Source organism: Notamacropus eugenii, chromosome 2 (genome assembly GCF_028372415.1).
Source record: "Notamacropus eugenii isolate mMacEug1 chromosome 2, mMacEug1.pri_v2, whole genome shotgun sequence".
NCBI classification, from domain to species: domain Eukaryota; kingdom Metazoa; phylum Chordata; class Mammalia; order Diprotodontia; family Macropodidae; genus Notamacropus; species Notamacropus eugenii.
Window position 1 is genome coordinate 108,590,553 of NC_092873.1, and position 24,668 is coordinate 108,615,220.

Below are 24,668 nucleotides of genomic sequence, written 5' to 3' on the forward strand. Positions count from 1 at the left end.
GCTTGATAGCTCTCTGATTATGAATATTGAGTGAGGAATAAAGTTGGGATCCCTGTGTTCCCCAAAGGTCTTTCCACCATCATAGAGGAGGTCTAGTACAGAGACCAAATGAAAGAGGACTCTGGCTAGAAGATGAGGTTTCCCTATGTTCTTGTTAGCAGATGATTTTTATCAAGTGCCAGAGTACTGCTGTATCTTCTAAACAAGAACCATAATCACTCCAAAGATTTTGGCCTAACTATATACATGAGAAAGTACAAATGTCTGAATAATATCTACCGTCTAAACCAGGATAAGCAGCTGTCATTCAGAACTGATGACAAGGGTGGGCAGTCTGTAAGAGGTGGGATAGTCTGTCTGCATTATAGCTTAGTGATCTTATCACCATAATTGGTTAATATTTACTGTCTAATATTGCATGCAACCAGTCTAATGTACTGATCATTAGATTACCTTTTGGTGTATTATATCTGCTAGCTCGGTGGCACAGTGGGTAGAACAATGGGCCTACAGTCAGGAAGACTGGAGTTCAAATCTAGTCTCAGACAGTTAATAGCTGTTTGATCTGAGACAAATCACTTAACCTCTGCCTCAGTTTCCTCAAGTGCAAAATAGTGATAATAATAGCGATAATTTGCAGAGCTGCTGTGAGGATCAAATGAGATAATGTTTGTAAAGTTTTCAGCACAATGCCTGGCACATAGCAGGCACTATATAAAAGCTGTCTATTGTAACTTGTTATCACCACCATCATCATAGCTTAATACTCACTTAAACTGTGGCAGATCATATCTGATGACCTAAAATGCTATATTTTAAACCCTGTCTATACTGCCAAGCAGGGGTGGTCTGTACAATCCAGGCCTGGGCAGCCAGACTGTTTACACAATCTATTCTTATGAGCAAGTTCTGGCAGGAATTTGCCATTGCTGCTGTCTGGTGACCTATACAGGGAGAGAGAAATAACTCAAAACTTCCAGTCACCAGGTCAATTTCTGATGACAGGAAATTTGCTCCTGGAAATGCCGTGGGCCTCAGTACTTGTTAATGAGTACTCAGAAGCAGTCAACATATGCGAAGAACAATGAGAGGGGTCTCTCACTTGATTTGGCATGCCATGAAATGTATCCCCATCTTTCCCTGCTTAATGAAGAAGGTGTCTCCTGGCAGTAAGGTTTTGTCACTGGCAGCTATCTACTCCTAAAAATTTTATATTCCTTCATAGGGATATTTCCTCCACCTATGTACTTTGAGACTGAGCAAGCCATTTTATGAGATTTCACACCCACCTGTAGGAGAGCTATTACCATGGCCACAAAACCTCTCAATTTACCAGTAACTTGTGACTTCTAGATTAATTTGGACATTGGTACAAGTATATAGGGTGGACATTTGAGTGCCTTGTCAGGGTTCTGCAACCACCAGCTGCCAGGATCCCTGGAACTCCAATACAGAAATGCCCAAGAAGATGGGGAAGTGATCAGAAGCTGCTTGTCAAGGAAGAGTCTCTCTCCAATATGGTGATAGCACTATAACAGTGAATATCACTCCCCAGTCCTCTGGAGTATTCTGTGCCTAAGAGCGCAAGAAGATTCTACCACAGACCAATAAACATAACTTTATTCAGAGTCACACGCACAAAGGAAAAGGCAACTGTGCAACTGGACTCCCCAGAATTGTACTATTCTTTCCCTCAGAGCTTTATCTCACTCTCCTGCTCTTCCTCCTATCAACAAACCCATCTCCAAATTCATGTTATAGAAGTCTTCATAAAAATAACAAACTCAGAAACTTGGCTCATGTCTGCTTTTGTAAGTCTCCTACAGGTAGGCTCAGAGGGGTAAATAAGTTGGTACCTTTATTGGGGCTACTATCAGGAGCTGCTTTCTTTCTGATATGGGTAATGATGTCAGTCTCTACAGCATCTGAATATCTCACAGGACCAGTCTTTTAATAATAGGAACTCAGAAGAATGCTCCATATGGCAAGACTGTATAGCAGAAGTTGCAAATAGTGAGCATTTCACTCTCTACTCAACAGTAATAGGCAGGAATATTTGCAAATATCAAAGACAAGTTAAAGTAAAATGTTTAATATTAGTGGGCTCAAGTTTACTCTTTTACTCTTAAGAACAAGTGAGTTCAGTGTCAAGTGAGTTCAAAATCGCAATCTTTTTCCCCCCTGAAATTATTAACAAATTTGGCATACAAGGGAATCTCTGAATGCTAGATTTTTTTCAAAATTTGGTATAAATCTATAATTATACATTAATTGAAATTAGAACAACTTTTATAAATTTTATGTAGTCTCATTTTTTGTTCTCCAAATTTCTCTTTTGTAAGAAAATATGAAACCAGGTAGTACATAACAATAGAGGGCAGTCACTTGGAATACCTGAATGCTCTAAACTACACCCTTACTCAGTTCATGTCAAAAACACATTTCATGACCTTTATAGCTAAAAAGTAATTATGAATGCTTCAAACATTATTAGTCCATGGAGCCACCATTAATTTTACTCCTGAGAATAATAAACTCTGAATGGGAGTTAGTTGTAGAAAATACCTTCTATAATCAAGGTTCCTGTGAGGAAAGGATGAGGAAATCATATTACCACTCAGGATTTCCCTCCATACAGGCAGTAATACCAGAGGATACAATTTTGACTTGGAAAAAAATGACTATTTTATATATTTATTTTATATATTGATATGTTTTTTCAATGTATTTATTTTATAGGATTAAAAAGGAGAGTACTGGTTAAGGTTAGATTAGTCCTAATCTTAACCCTAAATTGATTTCTAACTCTAACCTTGGAAATATACAGATGGTTTTAGGAACAGAAGTGGATTTGACTTTAATTCTGAATGTTTTTCAATTGTCACTCTCCTTGCTCTCTCTGCAGCCTTTGACACTGTGGAACACCCTCTCCCTGTTAATACTTTCCTTTCTAGGTTTTTAGGACACCACTTGGTTTTGGTTCTTCTCCTACCTATCTGACTGCTCCTTCTTAGACTCCTTTGCTGGATTCTCATCCAGGATACATCTTATAACCACAGCTGTCCCACAAGGTCCTGTCCTTCTCTTCTCCCTCAGTACTACTTCATTTGGTGATCTTATCAGTTTCTATGGATTTAACTATCATCTCTCCGCTGATGATTTTCAAATCTATTGACAGATAGATGTCCCAACCTCTCTGGTGACCCTAAATTTCACATCTCTAATTGCCTTTCAGATATCTTGAACTAGATTTTAATAAACATCTTAAACTTAACATGTCCAAAATGGTACTTATTTCTCTCCATAAACCCTCTCCCCACTCCTACCTTCCCTATTTCTGTAGAGTACAACACAATCCTCACAGTCCATTAGATTTGGAACCTAAGTATTACCTTCGACTCCTCCCTATTTCTCACTCTCCATGTCCAATTTGTTGCCAAGTCCTCTCAATTTTACCTTACAATGTCTTTTGAATATGACCCCTTCTTTTCTATGACACTACCACCACTCAGGTGTGGGCCCTCATCTAGCAGGATTAGGATGGCAAAATTAGATGGCCCCTACTCAGTAGAGCTAAAGTCCTAGATGCCAAGTATCTTGCCTTTGGTAATAGGATTTTTTTCTAATGGCTGCTAACATATTGTAATAATTTGGATACTAAGAGCATTACACAGAAATGAACAATCAAGTTTTCACAGAGGCCTTATTTTTAGTACCAGACCCAGTTTGCATGCTAAACTATATTGTTCACAGTTAATTCACCTCCTCACACTTGGACTATTGCAATAGCCTAATGGTGGACCTACCTGCCTCATCTCTCTGTACTCCAATATATCCTCATTTCAGCCTCTAAAGTGATTTCCCTAATACACATATCTGACCATGTCACTCCCTTACTCAATAAATTCGAGTGGTTCTCCATTGCCTCTGGGATCAAATACAAAATGTTTCTGCTGGGCTTTCAAAGCCCTTCATAACCTTTCTGGTCTTCTTACACAGCTTACCACCTGACATATCCCATTCAACGCTGTTCCATGATCAAGACACTCCATCTCTCAGCTCTGGGGTATTTCCCATGCCTTGAATGCTCTTCCTCCTCACCTCCACCTGCTCCCTTTCCTGACTTGCTCTGAGACACACCTAATATCCTATCTTCTGTAGGAAGCCTTTCCCATCCACTCTTTATCGAAATCTTTTCTCTTTCTCTTTATTTTTTCCCACTTCCTCTCTATACAGCTTGTCTGCACACATTTGTTTGCTAACTGTCTTTTCTCTTGGATTGTGAGCTCCTTCAAAGCAGAGTCTGTCTTCGGACTCTTTTTGTGTCCTCAGGGCTTAGCACAATCCTGGCATATAGTAGGTATTTAATAATTGTTTATTGACTGACTGAATTCCTATCCAAAAATCTATTAAAAAATATGTCATCACATGGATTCAACTACCATGACAGAGCAAAAGGAAACAAAAACTCTGATAAAGGCCAATGTAATGCATTGTATAGTATAGAGTACTGGGACATTTGCAAAGTCCTTTACATTCAGTATCTACTACTAAAAACAATCTTCTGTAAGAGTGATTTTATCCTTTGTGCAAATGTTATCATCTCCACTTTACAGATGAGGAACTGAGATCCAAAGAGGCAAAGTCACTTATCCAAGGTCACATAATTAGTAGATGCACAAATCAGGCCTCAAACTTCTCCCTCCATCTCTCCACTGTGCTGTTTCACATAAACTCCCTGATGGAGCTGATTCTGACTGTCAGAGACCATGGAATATGTAATATTCAGAGTATTTGCAGCAAAATGAAGGGAAAAAAAGAAATGGGGAAATAGTTTCATTCATAGGTGTGTGACTATAAATGGATGAATATTAATGAGATATATTTGTATTATGTATATGTGTGGATGACTACATAAATAATCATGAGGATGGTCACAGAAAACTGTGACAGAAAGTCTAGGAGAAAGAACAAAAATAAATGTGAATATTATTTCACTAATAGGCATGTGAGTGTGTGCGTGTGTGTGTGTGTGTAGTGTTGTATATACAGGCATGAGGATGCTTGCACATAGTCATTTTGTTTGAGCATGGAGGATGAAGTTCTCTGGTATTAAAAAAAAAAAAAAGCAGGGGTGGGAGTCAATTGAATATGGACCTAGTTCTGTATATGCCATCATTCTAATTAGTAGTGTACCCATGGGCAAACTACTTAAGTGCTGTGGGCCTTAATTTCCTCATCTGCTAAATGGACACAAAGCTTACCCTACGTAGCTTCTAGAGTTGTCATACAGCTATAATAATACTTCAGAACTATGTAGTTTTAAAAGAAGCTTTACACATCTCAATGTATTTAACCTTCGTAACAGCCCTGTGATTTCACATATTGGTTGGTTGTTCCTTGTTCTCAAAGAGGATCAAAATGATGTCACTAGGTTGGGGTCAAGGTACGCATGTCCAACTGTGGCTGATCAGAACAATGTGAGCTCAGATGGCTGGCCATCAGATGCCAGGAGTGAACTGCTCTTTCTACTTTACAGATGTGATTGGCAGGTTTAAGAAAGTCACAGAATGTTAGGCCAAAAGGAACTTTGGAAATCTCATTCTGTTCATTTTGAGGGAAGGGAAGCAACGTACTTAAGATCACACACAAATCTGGGTCAGAGCTAATAGGAGAATCCTGGACCACGCCCTTTACTGTAGACCATGATGTTGCACAGTCTGTGGAAGGGACAATTCTCTAAGATTCTTTCTAGCTTGAGACCCCATTGTCCAAAGATCTTGTTCTGTAACTAAGCGAGCAGGGTTAGGGGAAGAGGAAGAAATCTTGGAGCACCAGCAGCTCCTTTCTCCTTTGTAGGTTACATAAGTATAGGTGAACTTCCCAGGTTCCTGAGTAAATATTCCATTTTCCACTGGGATACTTTGATGTGAGCTATTTAAAATTACTTCACTTAACTAGGCATTTTAAAAAGCCCAAAGAAATTGGTTCAATACCTCTGAACCTAGATTTAAGTATGTTTTTCAAATAAATGCCAATCCTATGATACAAAACTTTGTACTTAGTGCTGAAACAACCTCATGATGAAATTATAACTAATAATCAGAGAATCATTTAGTCTAGGTCAGAAATGGAAAAAAATGATGAGGTCACATATATGAGGTTTGCTTAAATCCCTAATTCAGTTGTTTTTTTTGTTTTTTTGTTTTTTTTTAAATCTGACCACTGCTACCGCTCCCTTTTGTGGCAGTCTTAACAACTCCATGATTAGAAAGTTTTCCCCTTATATTAGTATTTTCTTTTACTTAATTCCATCCATTACTCCTAGTTCCCATCTTAGGTCACCTCTCAAAAATCTTCTTCTCTCCTTGGTTCCTATACCCTTCAATTACTTGTAGATTATTATCATCGCTAGTTGTTTTCCCTTTTCTTCCTTCAACTCGTTCCACCGTACCAACCTCTTAGTCATAATTTGGCCAAACTATGAATTTTATATTTTTAATCTTTACTTACAATCTTTCCTTCAATTTCATCAACTATTTAGGTACTCTTTCCAGCAATCCTGAGTTTGTCTAAATCTCTATTTGGGCTTTGGCAGAGCTGTCTTTGCGGCTCTTCCTAAATCAGGTCTCCTTTTGCAACAGAAGCACAGAGTTTTAATTTCATTTTTCGCTGTTCAGTGAAGAGAATCTCAAACTATGCCCAGAGCAAGAAATAAATTGTCCATGTAAAAAAGATGTATCACACTCACAAAAAGCAAACCAACTGTGAGTTTAGGAGGGATAGGACAGAGCCCTGTTACATAAATAAAAACATTTAGAATCACCAAGGTAGCAGAACAATTGTAGCTATATATGTGAAAGAACTTGTTCTCATCAATACATTAAGAACTTGTATAATGAATAATAAATTAACTGGATCAAGACAGGAAAAAAAATATTAGTTAATAATATGGAAAAATGATCTTATGAGACAGTAGGTCCGATTCTATATGAGTTACCTCAATTTATGGTTTCTTCTAAACAGGGGAAATCTCATAACAAAGTCTTCTCCAGATGGCAGGTTAAGAAGAAAGTCCCAAGATGGACTTAAAAATAATACTATTCTTTAAGTGGATGAATTATCAAGTCTTTAATTTTCAACAAAAAAAGTGCCTCGTCTAAACTTGAGAGGTGTACAGTTTGAGTACTCTTTAGCTTAGTTTGAAGTTGGTCAAGAAAAAAAAAAATCTTTTCTTCTTCTAAGATGAAGTCTATCACTTGGGAATAGGACATTTGACAGGAGCGATTATCTCCAATCTGATTTATTTTAGAATATAAAGCATCTCAGGCAATATTTGGATACATATAATTTTGGGGAAAACTCCCTATAAAACTAAGCTTTGAGAAACAGAAAATTTGAGCCTCACAAAAAACATAATTTGTAATTGAAAGAAAATAATATTTAAAAGAAAAAAACTTTTTTGTCCTTCCAAAAAGAGACAAAAATGACTAAGTTTTTTTCCCAAGAGAATTATGCCACTTTTATACAAGAAAATTACAGTTGCCACAAATTGCTCTCAACAATTCCAGCGCTTCTTCATTTGACCACTTGAAAATCAAAGTTCTTTCAGATTATAAATATAACTTTTTATAACTCTGTTATTACGTACTGTGAATGGGGAAACAGGGCCAATCTTGTGGCCATAGCGTCGAATGGCCTCTCTGATGTGGCTGGGCTGGATGGCATCGCTTTGAGCCTCGATACCACAGGCTGCCGTGCTCTGCAACAGAAAAACACCGAAAATGTTACTAAATCAAAAACACACAGCAGACCTACAGTGCATAAAATATGAAAATAAACCTTTATCAAATGGACCACTTTTTTTCCCCCTGAGGACACACATCATTGCTGCCACACACCATACCCCCCCCCCAAGTTCCATTAACAAATCAAAGATGACTTTTATATGACCTCTTCCTAACAGACCCACCAAAAGCTATTTTTATGCTCTTAATATTTCACCTAGGACCAAATGTCAAAGTGCAGAAGAATGAACAGCAGCCACTTGCACTCAGATGGAAAGGTATCACAGGAGGCCTGCTGAGAGAGCCGCAGGAAATGGCTTTTTAAACGTTTTAGACTTCTGTTATTGTATGATAGGGGGAAACAGCTCCTACTTTCAGGGGGTGTTTCAAAATTTGGGCAGGTCTTGTGACATATTTCAGTCCAGTCAGAATTAAAGTAAAACCAGAATATTTCTCAGGTGTGGTAGATCCAAAAATATACATTTAGGGATTACTATTAAATTGTTCTTAATGCTCTTTGCCCATCTGCCCAGTCTGTAAAGTGGGGAGATGAAAGATAGAGGAAAATCAAGAAGGAACCAGATAACAGAGAGCCAGACTTGGAGATAGGTAAAAATTCGAACCCTGCCTTAGAGAGTTATTAACTATGCGAGCTGGGCAAATCATTTAATCGCTTTGTGCCTCCGTTTCCTCACCTATAAAATAAGAACAATAATGTATCAAATGAATTAACATATGTAAAACACTTTGCAAAACTTAAGCACTATATAAATGCTAGTTATTAATGAAGGATTGGAAAATTCTTATAATTAGTGCCAGAACAGTAACAAACACTGCATGCATAATCATATGTGATTTGTTCATAGAGGGCACATTAAATAACAGCTGAACTGAATGTGTGAATATTAAAATGACAAACAGTATCATGATGAATAATAAAAATCAGCATGAAAACCGGAAGCTTTTTATATTTTTGTACTGATAACACCATGTGCTAATCTACACGTGACCACCTCTTCAGTACAATATAAAATGCTGATTTAATGGTAGTAACCTAATTGCATATTAGTTGTTTTGCTAAATCTGAAATTTTAGGTTTCAATCTCATTTTTAAAAGTTGTTAGCTACCAAAAAAGAGTCCACCTCCTTTACAAAAATATTCTCCTAGTGGCAATGCTATGTGTCTGTAAAATATGGAATCCATGACCCCCAAAGAATCAAAATCGCAGGTGACCTAGAGAGCAAGGGATGGACTCGATGGGTATAAATAGGCCACGGAATACTACCAAGAATGACTTTAGAATGAAAAGTGGCAGAAGAGATGTCACTGAGGATACGTACGACTGGAGGTGGGCTGGTCACATAAAGACAGTAAGAAACGATATATTTATAGCCTGAGAGTTGTAGCGGAATGCAATAAATGTGAAAAGAACCAGAAAAGGGACCCCACAGCACTGGGAGAGATATAAGACATACACTGAAAAGATGGAAAGGAATAGATGAATTGCCATTTTCACTAGTAGAGGAAATGAATACTCACACTACTGAGATTACAAATCTACTGAAGGATCAAATAGAAAAAGATTATTTTCAAGATGTCTCAAGAGTGTACATACATTAATTGCAAATAAAAAGGCCTTACAAATTAATTAATTGAGGCAAGTGTTTTTCATGCTACATGCCTGAGCTCCTGTTGCATGAGCTCCTTCTTCAAAATCTCTGGACTACAACCCCATTCTCTCTTCCTTTGCACCAAAATCTTACAAAACGGAGGCCATTCCCCTCATCAAGAAAAACATTTCAACTAGTGATCCTCATCCCATTCCCTCCTTTATCCTCTGGCAGTTTGTCCTCACCACCACCGCCATTGTCATCAACATCACCATCATCATTTCTTCCTTCTGTATGTCTGTCCCTCATCTTCAACCTCTCCTGCTCTACCAATTCCTTTCTTGATGCCAACAAACATGCCCACATTTCTCTCTTCTTAAAAAAGCCTTCATTTTCCCCCATCTCCTCTTCACTCTCATCTTACACTGGTTCTTTCACAGATGAACGCCAAGAAAAAGCTATCTACACTCATGGTTTCAATTTCTTTTCTTCCCACTGAGCACTGACTTCTTAACACTTTGTAATCTAGATTCTGACTATCACTCAAACTGACACTGTCCTTTCCTAGATTATCAAGGATCTTTCATTGCTAAATCTAAAAGTCTATTTTCAGTCCTCATCTTGCTTGCCTTCTTGGTAGTATCTGACATTACTGTATGGGATCCTCCTCTTGGATACACTTCTCCCTGGTTTTTGTGACAATCATTTGCCTCCTTGTCTGATGTCTTCTATGTCTCATTTTCTAACTGTGATCGTCTCCTCAAAGCTTTGCCCTGGGCTTTTTCCTACTCTGTATGCCTTCTCTTTTGGCAATATTATCAGCTACCATGAGTTCAATGACTATCTCTATACATCTAGTCCTAGCCTCTTTTATTGGGCATCTATTATTATTACTACTAATGTTGTGACTACTAACATTGATAGCAACTGATATTTAATATGAGTTAAAGTTGCAAAGCATTTTACATAACATTATTTCATTTAAGCCTCACAACAACTTGTGAGATAGGTAATACAGTTACTATCATATCTTCCTTTTGTGGCAACAGTCTGAAAGAGAACTAGCTATCTTTCCCCTTCAACATGCTCCTTCTCCAAACTTCCTTATTTCTGTTGGGGCCATCACAACCAACCTTTTAGCCACCCAGGTCTTCAACTCCTGTCCTCCCAAACCCATACTGCCAATCAGTTATCAGATCTTCCTGAGTTTGCTTCCACAACAGCTTTTATATCGATTTTAATTACTCTATGAATCTGAAAATAATGTGAATATTTCTTTTTAATTAGAGATTTTTGTTAGCAGTGAGAGGAAAGTAAGAAGATATACCTAAAATAAAATGAATTTTACTTATATTAGAGATTTTTACTATCATGATCATACCACAAAAGACAGTTCTATAAAGGAAGAAGGAGGAGTAAATGGGTATTAACAACAAATCATTCTCTGGGAGAGACAGGAAGTAGTATGTGCCAGGCAAGTCAAAGAATCTCAAATCCCAATCTTCCATGAGGTGCTGGTAGACACAGCCTAGGAGTAGCAGTACCCACTCCCACTTTGACCAGTAACCCTGCTTCTAGTACAGCCTTCAAAGCCATCACTGAGGCCAGCGTCCTTTGTGGAGAATGGGTCTACCACCCTCACCATCATCAGCAACAACTGGAGACTAACTCTGCTGTGGAAGGACAGTTAGTCCTTAAAGCCCTTGGACTAGTAATTTTCCCTCTTTCCCCCACCTACTAGCCCCATTTCTAACCTGGCCCCCATAGACACAGTTGAGGTAAGCATCCCTTGTAGAGTTGCTTCCTTTGCAGAGGCTGCAGTCCTTACTTTCTCAGCAGTTATAGCTACTGAAGACCCAGAAAAGAAAATTCTTGCCACCAGAGTCATTGTCAGAGGCATTGTCAGAAAGTTTAGCATAAGAAATTGGTATGGTTATATCAATAGAAAAGACATTTAAGAAGATGTAATACCATCTGCTTTGTAAGGATCATGGGACCCTATCCATTTGATTTGTAGTTGAATTCTCCTATAGGCATGGTCTCCCTCTAACAGAACATAAGTTTTTTGAGAGCAGGAACTAGATTAAATTTCTGTTTTATCCCCAGTACTTTGTACACAGTGTTTTGTATTTAAGAAGCAATTATTCTTAAAAAATTCATTCAGATCGCACACTTTGCTTCAGAAAATCTCAAGTATGGCACACAATAGAGTATCCTCTTTGCAGGCCTAAGAGCTTTAAGAATCCCAGTGAACAGTAAGTAAGTCATGGGATGGAGATATTTCAGGCCTAGGGAATCATCCTCTCGTTTTATACTTGAGGAATTTGAGGCCTATAAAAGGGAAATGACTTGATTATGGTCTTACAGGTAATAAGTGACAAAAGAGAGATTTGAAACAAGGTGTTTTAACTCCAAATTCAGTGCAATGACCATGCACAGGACTGCTTCGGTTTAACTGACCTTTTTCCTCTTCCTTTGCTTCGTTTTAGCCGAGTCTTGTCCAACATTCCCATTCCCCAAAGTCCCTGATGGGTTTTTCCCTGGGTGTTGTGGTCCAGATGTTGGAGCAGTTGGTGTAGGAGGAGGCGTGTTTTCAGGGGAATCAGGGCTGCATTTCATGCCAGAACTTGACCCGAAGAGATGTGGCTGTAAAATCAAGAGACCAAGCTGGCTGCTTAAGGAGATTTGGTAAAATGATTTATGAATTTGATAGTAATTTAATCTAAAAATGAAAAGACATGATTTATTTTCATATGTATTCTCAGGATATTCCTATTATTTAAAACAGGAAATGATGTCCTAGGTAGGTCTACGGATGTTAGTTTTTAAGTCTGGAGAAAAGATCAAGATTGTTCTAAAACTCCTGTTAGTGTTTCAAGGGAAGGATGGCCCTCTATCTCTATGTGAAAGTCCTGAAACGGCTTTGAACTGCCTAAAATTCAGTATGTCTAAAGTTGAACTCACTTCCTCAGCTTTGCCCCTTGCCAAAATTGAACTCCTTTTCAATATTGTCCTCCTTATTTCAATGGTACATGTTATATTATTCTCCTAGTGATTTCAATGGTGCAGTTGGATAGAATACTGAGGCTGAAGTCAAGAAGACTCATCTTTCTGAGTTCAAACTTGGTTTCAGTCACTTACTATGTGACCCTAGGCAGGTCACTTTACCCTGTTTGCCTCAGTTTCCTCATCTGTAAAATGAGCCGGAGAAGGAAATGGCAAACCACTCTGGTATCTTTGCCAAGAAAATATCAAATAGGGTCACAAAGAATTGTACACGACTGAAATGACTGAAAAACAACAAGTAATTCAGGCTTAAAATCCTGCAGTGGCAGCTGTCTAGCAGGAAGGTGTCTAGAGATTATCTATGCCAACACCCTTCTACCCCTCAGATCCTTTTTACATGCAGGACATTCTTGACTTTTTTTTTCTCAATAGCTACTCTGTTGTCAAGTCCTGTTGATTACTTTTTTTGTAATGATCCTTGCAGACTTCCTTCCCTTTCTATTTCTACTATCATCCCACTAGCACTGGTCCTTTTTAGCCTCATGTCTAGACTACTGCAATAATCTTCCTAACTGCTTGACTCCAATATCTCACTGCTCTAACATAAACTTTCAGAATGTCAGAAATGGAAGAGACTTCAGGGGTCATCTAACTGAACCTGTACTCCAAAAGCAATTTCTTCTGTGATATTCCTGACAAGTGGTCTGAACCTAGCCTTTGCTTGAAGACCTCCAGTGATGGGAAACCTGTCATCTCCTAAGACATCTCATTCCACACCCTGCTAGATAAAATTTCTTATAACATCATTTTCTCATCATTCCCATCAAAAACTTCCAATAGCTGCCCACTGTATGTGAAATAAAATTTAAATTCCTATGAACCTTTCATTTCAGTTATACTAGTCCATTCTCCCCCAGATTTCTAGATCCCACTCTCATTTCTAAATCTGTGAACACACATGCAGGCTTTTTGACTTGGAATATTGTCAAGGTATGTGTTCCGACTCTTGTGTGTGATAAGTATTCTTGACTCACTGCAAACTACTATTCCTGCTGTCTCACTCTCACAGGATTATAGTAAATAAAGGTGAGCTGTTATTAATTATTCAACAGGCATTTATTAAGCATCTACTCTATGCTAGGTACTATGCTAGGTTCTATGGGTATTCATGGAAAAATAAAACAGTCTCCCTTATCTCTGAAGACATGTATGTGAGTGTATGGGGGGGGGAGGGAAGAGGGAAGGAAATGATGTGTACACAGAATATTAAATATAAAATATGTACAAAGTAATTTCTTGGAGAAAGGGCATAGCAATTGGGAAGATGGGCTAGAAAATCTCGATATTTCCTGTAGGAGTTGGCAAACAAGCTGAACTTTGAAGGAAGCTATGATTAGAAGTGAGAAGGTGGAAATGAGAAGGGAGTATATTCTGGGACTGGGAAATATTCCAGGACTGTGCAAAGAGAGACAGAAACAGGAAATGAAATGTTGTACACAAGGAAGAGCAAGTGGGGTAATTCATCATCATCATTAATAGGTGTATTTTATTTAATACTATTACTTAGTCTTTTATGTATATGTCCTCTTTCTTCAACGAGGCTATCAACAGGGATTAGTCCAGTAGATAGTATACTATAGGAGTCCAATACATGTTTACTTGATTATGGTGGCTGGTTCATGCTAGTCACTTAGCACTGGAGTCCAAGTGGGAAAAAGCACTCTAGTTCTCTGAATAACATTCTCTCAGTCAACAACAGTAATTTAAAACCAGGACAAAGAAGAACCTTAGTGAGGTGGGTATTCCATTACTAATGGGATTCAGTTATAGTCTTCCTTGATCCTTACACCCTTGCTTCTCAGAAAGCCCACACTCTATGCCTTGAAAATCAGCCTGTAAAGGGAAGCTTTTATCAGCTGCTGTGTAGCTGGAAACAGTTGCTGTGGTAGTTCCCTAGGGCAGCTTGGCTTATGCCTGACTGGCCACCTTGGAGAATCAAGAAAGGAGAAAAATGAAGGTCTGTCTTTAGCATTTTCTTGGATGCAAAGTAGAGAATGTTATGTACACTACATTTCTTCAATTATAAATGTTAGAACATATTGGTATGATGTTAATGAAAAACATACTTATGCATTTATTCATAGAGCATACATACATCAAAGGCATTTTAAGGGGTGTTTATCGACATCAAAATTGTGTTTTTTAACATCACCAAAATGAATGCTACTCAAATAAGCAGGCAAGATTTAGGGTGCTCTTCAAATGCATCAACTAAGACATGTCTAGTATGCTTTCCAAGAAAAAAATAGATTTGAAAGGGATCTGATCCCTTTCTTGGATTTCTCCTCAACCAGATTTTCTGAGGAGCATAAACATCCTGAACAGTTCGGGGGCATTCTTAAAGTGTAGCAAGAGCAGGTATTGCTTTATAGTTTTAAATAGTTTTAAAAACCCTGGGGAATAGCTGAGTTTCTCACAGGAACCATCCTCAAGCTGGAATTTGTCCTGGGATGTTGACATGGCATAGACTAAGGGTAACTTTGGCATGATCATGAGGGTTTTTTGGTCCTCTGGCCACATCTTTCACCTTGCCTAATAGGGAAAATTAATGTGAAGCAGTCAGGAAGGGGGATTTAGTTGCTCCATAAGCAGGCAGGTTTCCAACACTCCAGATGCATCTACTACAATAGAAGCAACCCTTAAAACTGCTAAAAAGATGAGAGTTTATTGACTGCAGGCAAAGGGTGACATGGTAGGAGCAAAGATTCATTACTATTTCTCCAAGAACAAACGTAGCTGTTAGAAACTAATTAGCTCAATGCAAATCAATTCCACAAACAATAAAGCACCTAGCATGTGCTAGGCACAATGCTACATGCTGTAATGAAGAATATCCATATCCCCATCAACCCAAATTTGAACATTTGTGTTGGGGATTACAGAAAAAACAACAAAAACAAACTTTCACATTAAATCCAAAAACCCTGGTAGTTAACAACAAAAACAACAAATAACATATGCCTATTGTATGAAGACAATTGTGGTATGTGCTGGGAAAAATGTAAAGGTGGTACCTGTTCTAATGGGACTTGATAATTAATAATAATGTTAGGTAACATTTATTAAAGCACTTAACATGCAATATCTCCTTTGATACTCAAACTAATCCGAATGCACTAAAATTCCAGATCTTTTCCACCAGAGCTACTGTCTGTCCAAACCTTCTCCATCTTTAATTTGTGAAATTGATTTTTTTAAATATAGTTATCCCAAGTAACAGGGATTTGTCCTGTTATAATTTAGCCTTTTGTAATTTTATATAGATTCTCCCATCCTATGTGTCAGCTATTTCTTCAAGCTTCATGTCATCTGTAAGTTAAACAAGGAAGCTACCTATCCCAGAGACAATACAAGGACAAAAATGCACATCACAGAGGAATGGTGAAATTCAAATATATTTCAGCTAAAATATCCTCTTGATTTAATAATCTAGTTAAGTTACCTGTCAATAAGGGAAATGAAGTTAATCTGGCATGACTTGTTTTTGATGACACCATGTTAGCTCTTAGCGATGGCTTCTCTCCTAAGTGATCACAAAACACTTCCATTATAAAGTGTTTGAGAATTTTATCACAAATTGAAGTCAGATTTACTGGTGTATAATGTGAGAGTCTACCCTCTTCCTTTTCCCCCACACAATAATGGTGCAACATTCGCATTTTTCCATTCCCGGAGTACCTCTCCTGTTTTTGAGATCTTTGCAAGATCACCAGTACTAACTGAATCACAGCTGCCAGTTCTTTCAGTACTAGTGGTAAAGTTCATCTGAGCCTGAACACATAGAGGGCTACAAGGTACTAACTATGTCTTCACTTATCTTGGATTTCCACTTTTTGTTTAACATATCTTTTTATCTTTCCAAAGATCCCATCTCTTAGTAAAGAAGGTAGAAGTATGTAGTTTGGCCTTTAAAGTGTTGTGTATTATCATCATTCCATCACACTGCAGGTTAGTATATCTTTTTAAATTATCTTCTTGCTCTCAAAATTTTAAAAACTTTAAAAAAAGAACCACCTCTTTTCTTTGTCCTTAGCCTCAGCTCATTCTAGGCCCATGTTACTCTTTTATACTGCCTTTGCTTCCAATCTTACTTTATTTTTTAATGATTTTTATTTTGAAATTAACAAACATCAAATGAAATGGACATTTCCATATACAAAGTAGAAAAGGAAAAAAGGATTGCACATGACACAAAAGGTCTCTAATATGTAAAGATTGCTTTTCTTTTGAAGTATATAATAAATTCAGCCTATAGCTTTCAAAGCTGTCCTGGTTGTCTATATTACTTCCTAAACTTTCTCCTGTTCTCTAGATTTAAAAAAATCCTACAGAATCTCTTTTCTTTTTTTCCCTTTCTTTGTTTTATTTTCTCCCTTGCCCCCATTCCTGTTCCCTTTCATACTCTAAACTTGGCTGAGAGGAAAATAAAAACACCCTTGTAACAAACATGTTTCTGTAGCATATAGTCACTTGCTTCCACTTTTCACATATGCTTTTCTTAAATCTGAGTGACTTTCTTTATGAGTTCCCTGCATTTCCATATCATTCTATTTTGATATCTTGATGTTCCTCTTCCCCTTCAGAATTTAGCATTTCAAACTCTCCATCCTTGTTCAACTGGCTCTTGCCTTCAAAGTATTAGACTGTTGGTTCACTTTGAAGTTTTATGTCTAGTGGAGGCTGCATGTCAGACAGCTTTCCTTTTTTCTCTCTATTACAAATTCTTTGATGGAGTGGTCTCTTTGTCCCAAAGTTCCCATCCTTTTCACTGTAGCAATCCATTCTTCTTTATTGGTCAGAATCAGACTCAGAGTAGCAGTTCTCCTGTTCAATTCCACCCCTTGTTAAAGGATGAAATTATAGCTAAGGTAAATGATAAATTTACCAGCTACTCTGCTTTTGACAGAGAGAACATCAATAGACACTTAGACAACTGAAGTGTCCTGCATAAGACAATATCACGCTTTTATATCAGGGTTGGTATCTGTTTCTCATTCCTAACTGAAGTGTGTTACAATGGAAAGAGTGTTGGATTTGGAGTCAGAGGACCTGAATTCAAATCCTGGTTTGCCACTTACCATCTAAGTGACCCTTAGTAAATTATTTAACTTCTTGATGTCAGTTTCCTAATCTGCAAAATGAGGAGCTTTGATTAGGTGATTCTGAGGTCCCTTCCAATTCTAGACTTATCTTTTGAGCTCTATATGATCCTAATCATTTCCTCCAACCATGAAGTCTGTACTAGCCTACTAATGCCTACTAACCTCCAACGAGCTTCACCCTGCTTTACTGCTATGTTTTGTTTCCTTGGACTCTGGGAAGTCTTTTCTCTTTTTTTCCTCTTAAGTTTATGTACTGAATATTCAATACTGCTTCATTCCCCCACCTTTTGTCTATCCCGTTACTTCTGAATAAGTTGTACTCTTCCAGAACCAAATTTTAGTCATACACCTTGTTCCAAGTTTCAGTGACACTGGAAAGGTCAAATTTGTTACCTTCTAGTTTACCATGTTTATTTGCTCATGCATGTGTAGACTTCTGAGATTATGATTTTTATTGCTGGCTGTCATCTTGATTCCAGTCCCTTATGAATTCGGAGCTACCTCCTGATATTCTTTCAGCTACGCTGTTTCTATATCTTTGCTTATCTTCGCTGTTCTCTGTGGTACCAGATGTGATAAGCCTCGGTGGGAAATGTTTCCCTTCTACTTCCATTTTCAATTTTAAGACATTTTAACTAGAGCCTCATTCTCCGACATCTTATTAGCCAGAGAGTCCCTTCCCAAATCTGCAAATCATACGAGATACTCTATTCCCAGGCTCTTAAGTTATTTTTATTCAGGACCTCAGACCTCACACTTCTTAGCAATGTTTTTTTAAAATGCAATATAAATGTTAGCTATTGTTTTTAGCAATTATTCTGATGGAATCATTTGTTCACACATGAATCACCAGAAGTGACAGTCACCATCTTGCTTGACAATTGTTAGGAAGCTGTCTTTTCCCGTATCCATGGAGTAGGAAGACAGTAGGCTTCCCTGTGCTTTACATCAGGTCACCATATAATGCTTTAGCTAGCTCCAGATAATCATCAACTACCATTATTTTTCTCCACCTCTTTCTGACGAATATTTGAAGATCTCCCTCCTCCGGGAGTTGGTGAAGCCCCATCAGACTTTCTTGAAGCACAGGAAGTTGCTTTTTCCAGAAATAGTGCAGCTGTTTGTGCACAGTTGTTGTCAGGTTGTTTCCTTCATTAGACTCTGAGTTCCCTGACAACAAGAACTTTTTTTGGCTTTCTTTTTATCTCCAGTGCTGAGCACAGTGGCTGAGCACAGTAGGTATTTGATAAATGTTATTGACTAACCAATTCTGCATAAGAACCTTTATCTATTATTTACCTCCAATTGTTCAGGAGTCTTTCTTTTTCCTTTCTTTTTCTTTGTCCCTTCCAACCTTTTGCCTGAGATGAATATTTCCCTTTGGCCTCATTATATGCCATTTCTTTTTTGCTTTCTCCAGGAAGCCCTTCTGCCATCCTTTAATATTTTCAAAATTTACTTTTTAAAATGTTTTAGTTTTTTTTTCTAAAAAAGTCACCATCATTTCCCAATGACCTTACATGCCCAAACCCTCAGTAACAAATACAGTCATGCAAAGCAAATCAATATATTGATCACATCTGAAAAGGCATGCCTTCTTCCATAACTATTGTCTACTGTCTGTTCTCTGCTGAGGGCAGGAAATATATGGCACCAGTAAGGCCTTAGAAATCATGATTGGGCAGTATGTTAAAAAGAGTTCCAAAGTCTTTCATTGTTGTTTTTCCTTATAATAATGGGGGCATTATTTGGCTAATTTCACTAATTTGGCTAATTATTTGGCTAATTTTACTTCACTTTCCATCTTTCACAAATCACTAGATTCTTTGTATGCATCATTTCTTATTGTTTTATTACATTTATGTTGCCTATTTTGTTCAGCTATTCTTCAACTGGTGGATACCACTTTCTTTTCAGTTTGCTATCATAAAATGTGCTGCTATTGGTATTTTCATAGGCCAAGTATGGTGGTGCACTCCTCTAATCCTAGCAACAGGGGAGGATGGAGTTCTAAGCTGCAGTGGGTTATTCAGCTGGGTATACAAAATATATTCAACATCAGGATGATGAGCCCCTGGGATTGAGGCGCCATTAGGTTGCCTCAGAAGGGGTAAACCAGCCCAGGAGAGAAGTGGAGCAGATCAAAGTTCCTATACTGATTAATAGAGGAGTAACTGCTCCTACACTTCAGGCCTGGGAAAGATATGGAGACCCAAATTTTTTTTAAAAAAAGGAATACAGCTGTATAAATGAAATACATAGAAAAATACTGGTATAGATACATACATATAGCACATACAAGTAATTTTTTCTACATATAGGAGCTTTACTATTATGCCTATTAGTGGTTATCACAAAGTCACAGAGTTCAAGGTTCAACAATTCTTAATTGTCTCCTCTCCTGGCTGGATTAATTCACAGCTCTCCTATCAGTGTATTTTCATTATTTGTAATCTTTATAAATCTGAGGGGTGTGATGTGAAACCTCAGAGTATCTTAATTTACATTTCTTTTTCAGTTTTGATCTGGACCATTCTTTGGTTGTGTACAGCTTACATCTCCATTTTGGAAAAGTTTCTTTTCAGTGTTTGATCATTTAACTAACAGGGAATGGTTCTTATACATTTGTATCAATTCTCCATTACAGCTATAATAATAACAAAAATATAAATATCTTTTATACAGAATTTTAAATTTGAAAAATGCTTTGTATATATGATCTTATGAGTTCCTCACAACAACCCTGTAATGTGGGTGCTATTATTATTTCCCATCTAACTGATAAGGAAACTGAACTTGAGGAGTTGAGGGAGAGACCCAAGTTATACAGATAGGATTTGAAGTCAGGATTTGAATGCCATCTAACTGCCACCTCAGAGAAATTTCCTACACACACAATTAACCACTTTTCTTTAGGTGGAGCAGTAAATAGAATACCAAAGCTAGAGTCACGAAGATATGAGTTCAAAACTAGCCTTAGATGCTTACTAGGTATGTAAATAACTTATCATCTCTTTGCCTTAATTTCCTCATCTGTAAAATGGGACAACAATAGTACCTACCTCCCAGAGTTATGAGAATCAATGGAGATGACAAATGAAAAAGGCTTAGCACAGTGTCTGGCACATGGTAACCACTATATAAACGTGAGCTACAATTATTGTTATCACCATTTCTATATGTACTGTTTCTGCAAAATCTTGGTAATTTTTTTTATAACTGAAATTATCCAATTTAGCTTCTACATTCAAATCTATTTATTGCTTAGTTAAAACTTTCTTCCCTTAGCCATAATTGTGCAAGCTATTTTCTTCCATTCTCCTCTAAATTTTTTTGATATGGTTATTCATAATTTAGTCATATAATCATCTGGAACTTACTGTGGTATATGGTATAAGATGCTGATCTAAACTTAAATTCTACCATCTGCTTTCCATTTCCCCAGCAGTTTTTATTACTAGAGAGCTCTCACCTCAATAGTTAGTATCTTTGGGTTTACCAAAATGAGTATACTATGATTGGTTCCGGGTCTTACTTAGCTTATTTCACTGGTCAGTTTATAAGTTTGTTAGCCAACACAAAACAGTTTTGATGATTAATGTTTTATAGTACAATTTCAAATATGGTATTGTCAGGTAGCCCTCCCCTCCTCCCCTTTCATTACTATTTTTTTCTTGTTCCTCCAAATGAATTGTTTTATTTTGTCTAATTCTATAAAACAGCCTGACTGATATAGTATTAAATCTGTAAATTAGTTTAGGTAATAAAACATTTTTGCTATATTACTTTTGCTATTTTTTCAATAAATAAATCATTCTCCCTGATAACCTAAAGGGAAAAAATGCATTCCCCAAGCTCTTTAAGTTTCTCCTCTAGGATGGAGATCAAATTATACATACATAAGTAAACATGGTATAGTCGGAAAATAAATCTAGATTACTCTCTTAAGTTCAATCAATCAATCAACAAGCATTTATTAAGCTCTTTCTATGTGCCAGGCACTGAGTTAAGGGCTGAGGACACAAAGAGATGGCAAAAACATTCCCTGTTCTCAAAGGGCTTACATTCTATTGAGGAAGGCAACCCGTAAATAATTAAGTACATAAAATATAGATGTACAGAGTGGAGGCAAAATGATCTCAGAAGGGAAGGCACTGTAGCTAGTGGGACAGGACAAAGTCACCTCAGAGGAAGCATCAGAATGAAATCTTGAAGAAACTCAGAGATTCAGAAAGTCAGAGCTGAGGAGGGAAAGTGCTCCAGGCACAGGAGATGGTTAATGCCGAGGCACAGAGACAAGTTATGGAAGGCTGTGGGAGATGAACAGCATGTATGTTCAATATCATAGTGTGTTAAGAAAAGGAAGATAGGAAGGGGCTAGATTATGAAGAGTTTTAAATGCTAAATGCAGGAGTTTATACTTGATCCTAAAGGAACTATCTGAGTCAGACGTAAGCTTTAGGTAAATCACTTCGGCAGTTATATGGAGGATGGCTTGGGATGGGGAGAGACCTGAGGTAGGGAGAATAATTAGGATACTGGTTATAATAGTTTGGGGAAGAGGTGATGAGGGCCTGAAGTAGGATAGTGACCCTGAGAATACGGATATGTGGGAGACATGGATTTGGTAAGTGGTCAGATATAAAGGTGTGGGTGAGTGAGAGTGAGGAGCTGAGGATGGCATGATGGTTGCAAATCTGGCTGAATATCAGGTTGGTGGTAACCTTGACAGAAATAGAGAAAGAAAAGGGGTGAGTTTTTTTGGGGGGTGTGGGACAGTGAAGGGGAACACAATGAGTTCTGTTTTGGATATATAGAGTTTGAGATTCCTTTGGCATATTCAGTTTGAAAAATCCAATAGGCAGATGAATGTTTGAAACTTAGTAGCGAAGTGAGGGCTGGATAAATGGATCTGGTAATTACTGCTATAGACCAAATACAGCCTGTGTGAAATGTCACCAAATACAAAAATACTGCATGAAAGGAGAAAAGCGTCCAGGATGGAGCCTTGGAGGACATCCATTGTTTGTGAAGGTAGAACGAAGATCCAGGAAAAGACATAAAGATTGGAATAAAACCAGGAAAACAAAGTCATGAAACACTGGAAGGAGAGAATATCCAAAGGAGAAGGTATCAACTGCTGCAGTGGTCAATAAGGATGAAGATCAATAAAGGGTCATTTGGTTTTGCAATAAAGAGATCATTGGTAACTTTGGAGAGAACATTTCAGGTGAATGATGAGCCAGATTGCAGAGGGTATAAAATTGAATGAGAGGAGGCAAAGTGGAATCACACTGTGAAGATAGTTTTCTCAAGGAGTTTAGCTCATAAGTGAGAAGAGAAATACAAGATGACACCTGGCAGTCATGGTAGTATCTATTTAGGGCTTTTTAAGAATGGGGAAGATGGATATGTTTTTAGGCAGCAGGCAAAGAACCAGTAGATAGGAAAAGACTTAAGTTTAGAGAGAGATTGGGGTATGATGGAGAACTTAGGAAGGGATAGGATTAAGGATACAGAAAACTTGGACTTGGCAAAAAGAAAGGTTCCCTCATTATTAGAGACTGGAGTGAAGGAAAACACAGTGGGGGATCATATCAAAGGGATGTGAGATGAGGAGAGACAAAGAGGGACCTCTTGGCAAATGGTCTGAGTTTTGGGGTGAAGTATAAGGCAAGTTACTCAGCAGGGAAGGCTGAGGTATGGAGTAGGATGTAAGGCTGATGTAGAAAAAGAAAAGGTTTGGGATAATCCCTGTAGTGAGTGGGATATGGAATCAATTAGAAGAATCAAATAGGAATGCCCTTCTTCAATGAGGGCCCGGTTGGAATTAGTAAGTATAAATTTGGTAGTGGACCCAAGCCAGTTAAGTCATAATTCTGATTTTCCTTACTTGTTTAAAGCAAATTTCGTAGTAATCTGACCTAGTTTTTTAGTTATCCCTTTTAACTAACTTCTGTGGAAAATGGCCCATTTGCTAAATATAAGACTCCAGTGTAGACTCCCTCCACTTCCCTGGATGGGAAGCTCTCTGGAAACAATTAGGGTTGAGACTTATAGTAGACAAGACACAAGCACACAGGACCAAAGACATAATAAAATTCTTTAATGACACTGAAATACCCGGTTTTCTCTTGTCATTACCCTCCAGAACCTTCCTTCTCCTTTCCTAGACACTAGGCTCAATAGTCAGGAAAATGAAAGAGAAGCTATGGACTAAGTAATTTTCACTGAAAAATAGATCTTTCGTAAAACAAGATGGATATAAATACTGGTTTATAAAGAAAGCATGTAAAACACTACTACTATGGTTAAGGAAGACAACTATTGATAAGCCAGATAAAATGTCATTTTTTATACTTTAATGCTTCAAAATATCCATGATTTCATATGTATGGGTACTTCCCCATCAACACTAGTATAACCATATCCACATCTTAGTGAATGATTTCATGTGTTCTTGTGACCAAAGAAATCCATCACCATTATATCCAACCCTTGGTGCTGAATCACTCTGGTCTAAGCTAGGCTGTTCCTTGGATAACAGATATAGTTTATTCCTGGGCCCACTCTCAAAGCCTTTCTCTCAGAGGTTGTATAGGATCACCTTTGTATTCCCATAAGATTCTGGAAAAAGGTCTTTGCCTATCTAATGAAAGTTCTTTTTGGGAATTCTTTTATTTCTTTTGTATTTTTCTGGTACAGTGTTGTACATTATATATTTGGTTTTTTCTTCACTTTCCTCAACAAGAACTGTGACATCATCCATAGGGGTACTTTCTCCACTAATACAGATTTCAGCCCCTGCTAAGTCATCTTAGCAAACTGTTTCATGATTTGCAGTGAACAAAATAATGTCATCACTTGGTAGCCAACCTTGTGTGATGAGTTTCTGTAAAGTTAGCGAGTCTGGTCTATGGATAACAGACAGTCTACTGCTGGGCTCATACACTAAGGCCCAACTTGGACCTCCCAGCATTTACAGATGAGAAAACTAGGACCTGGGGAGGCTAAGGTAACATAGATACTAAGTGTCTGAATCAGGACTTGAACTCAGGTCTTCCAAGCCAGTATTCTTTCCTCTGTACTGTGCTGCCTCTGA

At 37.7% G+C, this 24,668-nt stretch overlaps 1 protein-coding gene across 13 annotated transcripts in view; it reads right to left on the bottom strand.

The window, feature by feature from the left end:
- Nucleotides 1–24,668, bottom strand: part of SUPT3H (SPT3 homolog, SAGA and STAGA complex component) — a 654,394-nt gene that overhangs the window by 98,087 nt on the left and 531,639 nt on the right. For all 13 annotated transcript variants that reach the window (XM_072642333.1, XM_072642332.1, XM_072642324.1 and 10 more), the window contains 2 exons: nt 11,859–12,044; nt 7,652–7,762 (listed from right to left, as the gene is read on the bottom strand). In XM_072642333.1, the coding sequence (XP_072498434.1) occupies nt 7,652–7,762; nt 11,859–12,044 (297 nt within the window). The remainder of the gene's footprint in view (nt 1–7,651; nt 7,763–11,858; nt 12,045–24,668) is intronic.